Source organism: Salvelinus namaycush, chromosome 5 (genome assembly GCF_016432855.1).
Source record: "Salvelinus namaycush isolate Seneca chromosome 5, SaNama_1.0, whole genome shotgun sequence".
Lineage (NCBI taxonomy): Eukaryota > Metazoa > Chordata > Actinopteri > Salmoniformes > Salmonidae > Salvelinus > Salvelinus namaycush.
In genome coordinates, this window is record NC_052311.1 from 55,898,236 (window position 1) to 55,911,194 (window position 12,959).

General features: G+C 42.5%; 1 protein-coding gene across 1 annotated transcript; it reads right to left on the reverse strand.

Annotated features, from left to right (window-relative positions):
• Nucleotides 1-3,333: 3,333 nt before the first annotated feature.
• LOC120048519 (importin subunit alpha-6) lies at nt 3,334-12,910 on the reverse strand. The gene is made up of 14 exons (XM_038994579.1): nt 12,777-12,910; nt 11,438-11,565; nt 10,926-11,027; nt 10,322-10,421; nt 9,856-9,950; nt 9,506-9,637; nt 8,892-8,980; nt 8,614-8,713; nt 8,235-8,398; nt 8,077-8,155; nt 7,797-7,922; nt 6,808-6,935; nt 6,418-6,596; nt 3,334-5,863 (listed from the first exon to the last, which is right to left on the reverse strand). Exons 1-14 carry the CDS (start codon nt 12,778-12,780, stop codon nt 5,676-5,678), a joined length of 1,614 nt encoding a protein of 537 aa, XP_038850507.1. The 5' UTR covers nt 12,781-12,910; the 3' UTR covers nt 3,334-5,675.
• Nucleotides 12,911-12,959: the final 49 nt, after the last annotated feature.

The window sequence follows — 12,959 nt, forward strand, 5'->3', positions numbered from 1 at the left end:
GCTTTAACTGAAAGTGTTTATACTTTACTATTCTATGACAGCAATCCTGATTCTGGATTGCTAATCAACTTGTTAGTGAGAAAAAGTGACAATGTGTTATAAATAGGGATAGTTTGGGTGTTTTTTATGTGGATCACAACAATTAGAACAACAAGGCAAAATATGCAAGCACTGTAGACCTGCTATCATGATGTGAACAAAAAATATGCTTCCACGGTCAAACATAAAAATACAATAAACAACACTATTTCATTTGATGGGACCAATTTTGAGACACAGTCTGTGTCTGTCTAGCTATGGTAAACAGTGGTGTGAAGTGAAGTTGTCGTTGTCGTTGTTGTTTTACAGTGGTTGTCTCCAATCCTGTGATGTATGACCCTCTCAGGTAGACTTCTACCGGTTTCTTCTCGTAGTTGGGTTAGGTGAAATGGCTGGGGGGTAGAAATGGATCAGCTGAATAGACAGCACCCACATACAGAGTGTCTTTAGGTGTGTGTGTGTGTGTGTGTGTGTGTGTGTGTGTGTGTGTGTGTGTGTGTGTGTGTGTGTGTGTGTGTGTGTGTGTGTGTGTGTGTGTGTGTGTGTGTGTGTGTGTGTGTGTGTGTGTGTGTGTGTGTGTGTGTGTGTGTGTGTGTGTGTTTCATAGGAACTGAACTAGTTCTGTCGAAACCATCATCGCTTTTGTGCAGAAGAATAGACAGATGTCCTGAAGACAAAATCCCCAATATTCCAGTCGACAAGAGGCCTTGTGTAACAGATCATTGTATTTCTTTATTCTTCATTATTTTACAGTCAACTCCACATGAACCCCTCAAAGTAGAGCCAGACAACAGCTCCATGAGTAACACAGAGAGGAGCTGTTTAGTCCAGCTTCACACACAGGCCTCTGTGGTCCATTGGATTAAAGGAAACAGAACCACAATGGCGGCATGATACGGTAATCACCTAAACTACGGGATTCTGGACAGAATACCACAGCAGTCCTTATAGCCTCTGTATCAAAGCCAAAACAATTCCCAAATGGGGGAGAAATAAATCAACCTAAAACATAAAAATAATATATCATCCAATCGTACAAACATAAGAAATATTAGAAAACTATACACAATTTTTGATGTGCTTGACAAAATGTAGCATTAAACTGTTTACAGTTATAAATAGGGAGAGTTTAGGTGTTTTTGTGTGCAACACAACAGTTAGAACTACAGAGCAACATATGCAAGCTCTGTAGACCTGCTATCATGATGTGAAAAATATACAATAAACAACAGTTTCCTTTGATGGGAGTAATTTTGAGACGCAGCATCTGTGTCTGTCTAGCTGTGGTAAACGGTGGTGTGATGTGAAGTTGTTGTTGTTGTTTTACAGTAGATGACTCCAATCCTGTGACGTACTGTATGACGCACTCAGGTAGACTCCTACTAGTTTCTTCTTGTAATCACACTGAGGTTTCGTTAGGTCAGCGTTTCCCAAACTCGGTCCTCGGGACCCCGAGGGGTGCTAATTTTGTTTTTTGCCCTAACACTAAACAGCTGATTCAAAGGATCAAAGCTTGATGATTAGTTGATTATTTGAATCAGCTGGGGGTGGAACTGGATCAGCTGCATATACAGTGCCCACATACAGAAAGTGTCTGGAGTTATACGTGCCTTCAGAAAGTATTCATACCCCTTGACTTATTCCACATTTTGTTGTGTTACAGCCTGAATTAATAATGGATAAAAGTATCTAATTTACATAAGTATTCACACCCCGGAGTCAATACATGTTAGAATCACCTTTGGCAGCGATTACAGCTGTGTGAGTGTTTTTGGGTAAGTCTCTGACAGCTTTAAACACCTGGATTGTACAATATTTGCACATTACTTTTTTTTAATTATTCAAGCGCTGTCAAGTTGGTTGTCGATCATTGCTAGTCAGCCATTATCAAGTGTTACCATAGATTCCCAAGCCGATATAAGTCAAAACTGTAACTGGGCCACTCAGGAACAATGTAATCTTGGTAAGCAACTCCAGTGTATATTTGGCCTTGTGTTTTAGGTTATTGTTCTGCTGAAAGGTGAATTTGTCTCCCAGTGCCTGTTGGAAAGCAGAGTGAACCCTTTTTTTTATCTAGTAATCTGCCTGTGCTTAGCTCTATTCTGTTAATTTTTACCAAAAAAGAACTCAGTAGTCATTACCAATGACAAGCATACCCATAACATGATGCAACCACAACCACCTTGAAAATATGAAGAGTGGTACTTAGAGATGTGCTGTGTTGGATTTGCCCCAAACATAACGCTTTGTATGACGGACAAAGTGAAATTCTTTGCAAACATTTTTGTAGTTTTACTTTAGTGCCTTATCGCAAACAGAATGCATGTTTTGGAATATTTTTATCCTGTACAAGCTTCCTTATTTTCACTCTGTCATTTAGGTTAGTATTATTGAGTAGCTACAATGTTGTTGATCCATCCTCAGTTTTCTCCTATAACAGCCATTAAACTTTGTAGCTATTTTAAAGTCACCATTGGCCTGAGCGGTTCCTTCATCTCTGGCAACTGAGTTAGGAAAGACGCCTGTATCTTTGTGGTGACTGGGTGTATTGATACACCATCCAAAGTGTAATTAATAACTTAATTTTACCCATCTACCAATAGGTGCTGTTCTTTGCAAGGCATTGGAAAACCTAATTGGTCTTTGAGGTTGAATCTGTGTTTGAAATTCACTGCTCGAATGAGGAACCTTACAGATAATTGTATGTGTGGGGTACAAAGATAAGGTAGTGATTAACAAATATTGTTAAACACTATTAATTCACACAGAGTGAGCCCATGCTTATGTGACTTAAGCAAAATTGTATTCCAGAACTTATTTAGGCTTGCCAGAACAAAAGGATTTCAATAGTTGACTCAAGACATTGCAGATTGTCATTTTTTATTCATTTGTAAACATTTCTAAAGACATAATTCCACTTTGACATTATGGGGTATTGTGTATAGGCCAGTGACACAAAATCTCAATTTAATCCATTTTTAATTCAGTGTGTAACACTTCAAGGGGTGTAAATACTTTCTGAAGGCACTGTACTTCCAGCAGTCACACATAGGACTAATGCCTCCATGTAGTGTATGCACTGTTACCGCAAAGAGGCTCTGATAACAGGGCCAGGAACAGACTTCTAAAATCAGCTGCAGTCAGAGTCCCTACTAGTCTTCCTTAGGAACTGTAACAGGCTAGACAAGGTCTATTGTAAGGTCGTGTGTGTTTCATTCATAAGAATTGAACAGACAAGTTCCTATGAAAACAAATTGAAGACAAAATCCCCAATATTCCAGTCGACAAGAGGCCTTGTGTAACAGATCATTGTATTTCTTTATTCTTCATTATTTTACAGTCAACTCCACATGAACCCCTCAAAGTAGAGCCAGACAACAGCTCCATGAGTAACACAGAGAGGAGCTGTTTAGTCCAGCTTCACACACAGGCCTCTGTGGTCCATTGGATTAAAGGAAACAGAACCACAATGGCGGCATGATACGGTAATCACCTAAACTACGGGATTCTGGACAGAATACCACAGCAGTCCTTATAGCCTCTGTATCAAAGCCAAAACAATTCCCAAATGGGGGAGAAATAAATCAACCTAAAACATAAAAATGATATATCATCCAATCGTACAAACATGAGAAATATTAGAAAACTATACACAATTTTTGATGTGCTTGACAAAATGTAGCACTACAAACTGTTTCCATCTCACGTAAATATATCATTTCCAAGTCCTAGGATCAATTAATATGGTACTCAAAATGTATACAGCATCAATTTAAAAAAAATGTAACATGCCAAAAGTAAGGAGCCAGGTTTCAGGAGTCATGAGTTTAAAACTAAAAGAAAAGTAGAATGCTGAAATACTTGTAGTCACACACTAATAAAGGCTCAGCAGTTCAGTTTAGCCAGGTTGGGTTTCCTTCACCAATCAAGAGTTCATATCATTTTTTTATTTAAAAAAATGTAAGGAGTCCTTAACAAAACATGTTCCAGAAGCAGTTTTAAACAAAACATGTTCCAGAAGCAGTTGTAAAGTTGAGGGGAACCAGAGGAGACAAACACATACCCAACAAAATATCAGAATAAAGCAGCAACAGGTAAGTGTGCAAAGACTCAACAATAAGTACAACATTGCATATCTCAGTCAGAAAACACATTATACTGCAATTAATAAATCACCCCTTCCAATTTGTAGGTATTTTTTCCCCCATATAATTTCTTACATGTATATATAATATACAAAGCACTCAAGTTCAACTGAGCATTTTATATCAACGTCCAATAGCGTTAAGTCCAATGTAAGGTTAACCACCACCGATAAAACAAAAAAAAGACTTCAGCAAAACAAATAAGTCATGACATCATAATAACTCATGGTGAGATGACGGGAAAAAACAACAACTACAAAAGAACTCTGAGAGCCTGTGTTTTTATTCACCTGGAGATTGTTACAGACAGACACTGCATCACACAACAGATACTAGTCACTGAACCTAACCCGTCTGGCCCTGTACTGTGGCTGGCTGGCGGTGCTTCAATAAAGGAGAACTCACACAAGCAGAACACTCCTCAACGTTGCCCTAACGTTGTGTCAATCCTACCGTAACGTTGTTACAGATAAGCATAAGCCTGGCTGAACGCTATGCTGACTAACGCAGCAAGTGACATGCAGTGTTGCCCTACACAATGCATCTACATTACTGCAGTCAGTTCGATGCAACTGGTGTTCTGATGTTATTCTAAAGTTAATATTGCAGCCAAGGTCAAGGAACTGAAAGACATTTCAACAGAATAAATAAGATTAGGAATCTCCAGGTCAACCATTGTCAATTTTATCATTGAAGAGAGACCCCAGCGAAAGATGTCCACCTGCTTTCCAACTTAAATAATGTCACTGGAATACACACATCATCATCATCTTGACACAATGTACATCCTCCAATGAAAACAGTAGGCTGTCTGTAGCCAACTGTTCTCTCAGCTCTGGTCAAAGGGTACAAGAAGTTAGGAAATGAGCTGATACAGTCACTAAACCTCTTCAGGACACTAGTTGGGATAGGAGTTTTACTTGGACTATCTGGTGAAATCCAGAGAATCATCAGTCAAATGCTTCATATCTTTTGTTTTCTTTTTGAAGACTGAAGAGGTAGTTTCACATTTAAAAAGGAGATATGGAGGGTGATTGAGACACCAGTGTCGTAATAATAATATCACAGGAAATTATAAAATAAAAAAAAACATTTTAGGGAGTAAGACAAAATATTAGCCAACTCTTTCTTTCCTATGCCTACCATGTTAGGCTTGCCACTGCACAGACGGTATAGTCTACAATAGAGCGAATGAGCTGTCCTCAAACACTAAGAATGAGCTGTCCTCAGTCAGTCTTTCAGTCAGTCAGGCTCTCTCTCTCGTGCTCGCTCTCTCGCTCTTTCCAGATAGGGTGCTGTGGCAGGGCAAGGCTAGCCTTGCAGGACAGGAATATTTGGAGAGAGAGGTAGAGCAGGTGTGTCCAGTGAGAGAGGAGAGATGGGGTAGTGTCATCAGTTCAGGTCTAAACAGCCCTATGGAGACTGGCCTCCCCCGGGGGGGGGGGGGGGAGTAGATACTCAGAGGGGTGAAGGTCAAAGGTCAGGGTGTGGTTAGAGCTGGAAGCCCTCCATGGGCCCATCTTGCTGCTGGAAGATGAACTGGCCTTGGTTCTGGTCCACCTGCGGGGCGATGCTAGCGTCCTCTTCCTCCACACCAAAGTAGTGCTCGATCAGGTCAAAAGCCTTCTGGTAGATCTCCTGATTCTCATGGCTCTGCAGGAACTCTATCTTGTCCAGACCTGCCGTGGACATTTTTACATTTAGCAGATGTTATTATCCAGAGTGACTTACAGTCAAGTGCATTCAACGAAGGTAGGTACGACATCCACACAGTCATTGCAAATAAAACTCTCAAGTAAAGCAGCCATAAGCTAAAATCAGTGCTTGTAAGAAAAGCCAGCGGATACACATACAAATTAATATCAGGCCTTAGTGACAATACTGAGTCATAATCACTAACTAATGGCTGTTTAAATTTGGCAGCATGTGTCCTTGCATCTCATTAGATAAGAACTACAGAGTAGACTAATCACATCACAGCAACATCTCTACTGCCATCTAGTGGAACAGTGTGTGCAATCCACTGGCTAAGTGATTATCCATAGCCTAATGACATTTCTCCTTCTTCCTGAAGAGTGCAATCGTTCCCTCTGCCTCCTTACGTCAGTGCATTCCTTATAAATCCACGAGAAATGTGCAATTTCAGGAAAAGGTGGAGAAACAGAATTGAGCGTACATTTAAGGGTTGATGCCTGTCCCATTCTCTTATGGTGTGTGTGTATGTTGAACATACCATAGGCTTCCTCTATGAGGGCACAGTAAGGATTGATGCCGGTGCCGTTCTGCTTGGCCTCTTGCTCTCCCAGTCTCAGGATGTTCTCCAGGCCGTTCAGTGACACCTGCACTATCTTACTGTCCATCACTGTCAGCAGGTCACACATGGGCTTGATGGTGTTCAGACTAACCAGGTACCTACAGGGACAGCAAGACAGACAGATTTACATTTACTCACATTTGTTAAATTTGGTTTAGCAGATATATGGTTATACAGGCCTGCTACACTGGGACAAAACCTTTGCCGTGCATGAGACTACTCCCATTAATTTCATGAATTCTTGGTGTAAGCAACAAGTCTCCAAAATGATGCTCCGGTTCTATTTAAGAATTTGACGTGCGTTATTACCTAATCTGCTCAGGAGTGCCCCCAGAGGTAGCGTTGGTTATAGCCCACGCTGCTTCCTTCCTGGTACGGAACTCTGCCTTCTGAAGAATCTCTATCAGCACTGGGAAGATGTTGGCATCTATCACAGTCTGACAAAGACGGAGAGATAGAACAGTGAGATTACATATTATATACACACCCCCTCTCCCCCCAGAACTACACAGTTCAGATTATTCCACATTCAGCTCTATCAGAGTTATAAAGCAAGTAATTTTTTAAGGGGATGCTATAACAACCAAATAGTTAACATTATTTCAACAATCCCTTGACAACAGCATGTAGTTGTCAATGGTTTTTCCAGAGCTGGGGGTCTCCTTGACCCCAGGAGGCAAATTGAACGCTCTGCACCTTGTGACACTTTAGCAATAATGTCCTAGAGTGTACAAAACATTATGAACACCTGCTCTTTCCATGACAGACTGACCAGGTGAAAGCTATGATCCCTTATTGATGTCACTTGTTAAAGGGGAGGAGACACGATAAAGAAGGATTTTTAAGCCTTGAGCCCTGGATTGAATGGGCAAGACAAACGATGGGCAAAAGTATAGGCAAGACAAAAGCCTGAAGTGCCTTTGAACAGGGTATTCTAGCAGGTGCCAGGCGCACCAGTTTGTGTCAACAACTGCAACGCTGCTGGGTTTTTCACGCTGAACAGTTTCCCGTGTGTATCAAGAATGGTCCAACACCCAAAGGACATCCAGCCAACTTGACACAACTGTGTGACGCAACGGAGTCAACATGGGCCAGCATCCCTGTGGAACACTTTCGACACCTTGTAGCGTGCATGCCTCAACGAACTGCAGCTGTTTTGAGGGCAAAAGGAGGTGCAACTCAAAATTAGGAAGGTGTTTAATGTTCTGTACACTCAGTGTATAACTCAATGATAAAAGCCCTCAGACAACTACTTAAAACACTGTGCTACCATCAAGCACAGGTACACACACACACACCTGGATCTGTGCTCTGTTCCCAGCTGTAATGTTAGACACAGTCCAGCAGGCCTCCTTCTTGATGGACTCCTTGGGACTGCTGAGCAGGTGTAATAGGCATGGCAACGCCGAGCAGTTCAGAATCACCTGGAACAATCAACACACACACACACACAGTGAAGATTACACACCAGTCCACACACACAGCTAGGACCATGTGAAGGATCAAAACTCCACACACATCAGGGTGACGAGAGACAAAGCCATTGGGAGGTAGCAAGAAAATAAAAACTAGTTCTACCTGAGTCTGAATGTCATCTCCTGTCACTATGTTTCCCACAGCACGCAGAGCAGGAGAGACCACCTTATAGTCACTGTGCCTGGGGAAGACCAAAAACACCAGTCAGTGTGCACCAACATCTCAATTTCTTGTGTGGGTTTGTGTCTAGCAGTACTTACATGAGTAGCTCCACCAGTCTGCGGCAGACACCAGAGTCGATGACGGTCTGTATCTTGTCATTGGGTCCGTCAGACAGGTAGGAGAGGGCCCAGCAGGCATCAGCCAACACGTCTGGGTCACTACTGAACAGCAGCCTGGACAGCACACTCAGACAGGGAGACACCTGGGGAGGAGAGAGAGAGCCGAGAAGAAGAAAAGAGCGAGGAAGACGACAGAAAGAGGGATAATGGTGAAAGGAGAACATTAAGTTTTGCTAAGAGAATGGCTTTGAGAGAAATTAGTCAAAATCCCAGAGTGGTTTGTGCATTTGACAGGTGAGATCTGTTGGACTGTTAGAACTGTCCTCTGATTGGGCAGTGTGGGAATAGACCCTATTACCTTGATGAAGTCTGGAGGGGGGTTCTTCCCTCTACACAGGTTAGACAGAGCCCATACAGCATTCCTAGTTGTGGTGAGACGGTTGGATTTAGCCAGCAGCCTGCGGGGGCAGAGAACAGTTTTTAGTACACCTTGTTTCTCTGACCACAATTAAACTGTTAAACCTGACTAATCGGATTATACAACATATTAGGTAATGGTATGAAACTCTACTTCTCCTTGTTAAAACGACATGGGCCTACAGATTGATAAAACCAAGTGTGCGCACACACACGTACTGTTGTAAGGAGGGCAGGATGCCACAGTTGAGAACGTAGTCTCTGCACTCTGCGTTGTCCCCGGCGATGTTCCCCAGGGCCCACACGGCCTGAAATACACCAATCACTCATCACCTCTAACTCAGCAGCCATGCATATTGCCATTCTGTAACAGTGCAGCTATATTTGCATGCAGCTAGGAGCCATAGTATACAGTGCTGCAGCTGAGCCATATTTCCACACAAACGTCAGCACCATATAGAGCTGGGCTTGGAGGGCCATACCATATACTGCTACAGCTATATAACCACACAGCTAGGACCATACTGGGCTGGGATTGCTTAGTATTTGTTTACGTTAAAACCCATGGAAGGGGAGTGAATAAGAGAACACTTCAGGGAGAACGGTAGAAAATCAGAATGCAGCCACAGCGTTTATATTTAGGGAACGCAAACATAGCTGGTTTACTATCCAGATAGAATCTTCTTAGCGGGACAAATCCAATGACATCTTATTCCCATTCCTGCTAGCTATCACTGTGACCCATGTGTTAGTGTCCCATCCTGCTGCAACCCTGCCCCAAGGGCTTCAGCCTCCCCCCCAGGGCCTTGCCCAGCCCCAGGCTGTTCAGTCACCTGCTCCTGGACGTCCTCGTAGTCTGAGTTGAGCAGCTCGATGAAGATGGGTACGGCTCCCGTCTCGATAACCACCTTGGTGTGCAGGAAGGTCCCAGAGGCAATGTTGGTCAGGGCCCAGGCTGCCTCAAACTGTGTCACAAACACATTTCACACCACGGTCACATGGGGAGCATAGTACAAGCCCTCATAGACAGATACACAGGCTGAAGAGTTACGATTGACTGGGTGTCATAAAGAGGCAGAGGAAAGTTCACTAGCTATGTCTTTTACGATTTCTAAAAGACCAAACCAAGAATTCCCAGCACATCCAACTAACAGACAGACAGAGACCCAGCCACCTGACCAACCTGAAGAGTGCAGTTCTCACTCCTCTTGAGGAACTCCACAAACTTATTGACGACCCCTGGGGTGAGGATGACCTCATCGATGGGGGGGTTGGGCTCTGATGAGGAGGGAGAAGAGTGCATGACAATGACATCACACTACTAGCTTAAATACATCCTGGTTCATGGCTGAAAACATGTGATGCTGAAACATTCCAATACGGTGTGGAAGGAATAGCATCAGTTCCAACAAAAGCATTACTTGCAGGCATTTGGAAAGAACAATCCATCTTTGTTTTTGAGAAAACATACTATACAAGACCAAACTATGTGTCTGTCCCAAATGGAACCCTATTCCCTATATAGTGGGCCCAGGTCAAAAGTAGTGCACTAAATAGGGAATTGTGTCCCATCGGGGAAGCAACCTAGATAATACAGGTGGCATGAGCCCTGCATTGGGGGTGTTATGAATTGAATGATTCACACAGACCTTTGGAGAGTAACTTCCTAAATTTCTGTGTGGCGATCAGCTGCTGGTCTGGATCCTCAGAGAAGATCATCTGGATCATGTCTGGAGTTATGACACCTTCCTACACACACACACAAGTCAACATACATAAAGACGTGAATGACATACAAAACCATGTACTCTGACAATACACACACATATTGCAGGGCAAGCGATGTAGTGCTACACCTGACAGGTTGATCACGTAAAGTGCACTTAGGACTTACGACCTTCATCTAGTTTTAATCACAGATTGATTTGAAAACCAAAAACTCTTGTCTTGTTTGGATACTGAAGAGAAAAGACATGGTCTACACTCTGCACTGAGGGACTAGTTAACTGTTGAAAGACAATGCCATTACTCCATAAAATAAGTAAAAAGAATGTTGGGGAAAAATAAGATTCTTAAACACATGGTTACTGTGTTTAAGAATACATGTGTTTAAGAATCTTCTTTTTCCCCAACATTCTTTTTACTTATTTTATGGAGTAACGGCAATGTCTTTCAACAGGTAACTTGTCCCTCAGTGCAGAGTGTAGACCATAAGAGTAAGAAAATGTGACAATTGGAGTAATGGTCACTTACACCTGAGACTGGTGCAGTGGAGCTGATGTCAGGGTCCTGGATAGGGCATTCCAACATGGACTCATCGCCCGAGGGCACACACACATTCCTCCTCTTGAACAGCTGGGGGGAGAGGTAAGTGTTAGTAGGACACTGACTCACTACAACACAAACAAACCAAAAATAACTATAACAGGCCAATAAAAAAATTACTCATATCTGGAGAAGATTTACCATTCAAAAGGCATTTACATGGTCAAATTGAATGAGATTAGGTTTGTCTCCACAGAATCGCGCGGCAGGCAGCCTAGTTGTTAGAGCGTTGGCCAGTAACCGAAAGGTTGCTAGATCAAATCTCAGAGCTGACAAGGTAAAAATCTGTCGTTCTGCCTCTGAACAAGGCAGTTAACCCAGTGTTCCTAGGCCGTCATTGTAAATAAGAATTTGTTCTTAACTGACTTGCCTAGTTAAATAAATAAAAATGGAGAGTAGCTGATTCAGTGGTCCAGGCATAAGAACTAGAAGCACCCTACCTGCTCTTCTCTCTTCTGTTTGCGGAGTTGGATCCCCTCCTCCTCTCTCCTCCGGCGCATCTCCTGTGGGTTCAGCGCTTTGTTCTTGTAACTCTTCATTCGGTCATTCCCTGGGCTTGCCATCTCGTCTGGGGAAATAAGGATAAACATAATGTTATCCTAAACAATCAAATATACAAACTTGTGAATTCATAGCAGCCACAACCAGGCAAACTTGACTGACTAGCTAGCTAAGGTTGTTGTTAACATAGGCGCTTAATGGAAATTCAAATAAATGAAATAACTCTCGATGTGAATTTGGATTTGTTGGCCAAAAGGGGATTTGAAGACAAACCCTGCCATGCACATCTTCACACGAAAACAGCAGTTTGGGTGACAGTTTGACAGCTGATGAAGAAGACTGGTGATCAAAGAAACACAATACCAAATGTTTCTCGCTCGCTGTCATCATAATATCATCAACGTTAGATTAGTCAAGCTAAAACAAAAATAGCGTTCGATGATCTCAGCTGTTAGTAATCTTTGTGTTAGCTAGCGAGTCAAATAATGCCATTCCTGGCTAGCTAGTTAGCTAGATAAAGATGGCATGCGCATCAGCCAGCTAATGAATGTTAGCTAACATTAACCACTGTCTTGCTGCAGCGTCATATTTACATTGTTTGTTGTATTTTCTGGGGGAATCAGTCGTCTTCCAGGCTGGATATCTCCAATCGCAAGAAACCGGGTTCCTCTCTAGCTAGTAGTACAGTACGGCCTAGTACAGTGGTTCCAAACCAGCGGTACTACCTAGTAGGACCCCTGGCCTGGGGAGGGGTACCTGGCCTATCCAAAGGGTGTACTTGAGAAGACTCACGAGACCTTAGGCTTACTGGTAAAATGCACATGATGGGGTACTTCAGGGGTACTCCTGGCAGAACAAAATTCAGTTGGTGGTACAATAACCCAAAAAGGTTGGGAGCCACTGGCCTAGCACACAGTAACCAGTAGTAGCATGCTGGATACCTAGCTAAAAAAATATTAGTGTTAATTGAATTAAATTACATGGTGTTCAAAAACCTAACGTATTCGTATCGTTAGCAAAATAATACTTAAATCAGCTGTAAAACCAATTATAATAGGCAACGGTAGTTAAAACTGCCATTAGACCCAAACCGCAGCTTTTTAAGAGATTGTTCTTGCTAATAACACAGCCAGCTAGATAGCTAGCTAACGTTAGCTCCTTTACACCCCTCTCCTGTCCCCTCGTTTAGCAACCATCGTCATGCCAAATTACCAGATAATTCGTGATAAAAAAAAGAAAACAACAATAAAAAGGTTGTGACGATTGTATTGCTCTTACCCATTTAAGATGAATGATGTCAGAAACGCCTAGGTGTAGCTAGGTATTATTATTTCCTTCACGCAAACTCCCGAGTCCAGCTGAGAGCAATATGGCGTCTTGTATCGCTTAAAAATTTCCCAGTAACCCTCCTTGGATCAACAACCAGTGACGTTAAATCCATCAGCTCAAACTGAAGGAGGA

Bases quoted from the DNA above. Each gene is read 5' to 3' on its own strand.
- LOC120048519 (XM_038994579.1), bottom strand. The intron at 8,156-8,234 runs GTAAGTACTGCT...GGTCTTCCCCAG, and splicing joins AGACTGGTGGAGCTACTCAT to GCACAGTGACTATAAGGTGG. The intron at 6,597-6,807 runs GTAATAACGCAC...CTGTCCCTGTAG, and splicing joins GGCACTCCTGAGCAGATTAG to GTACCTGGTTAGTCTGAACA.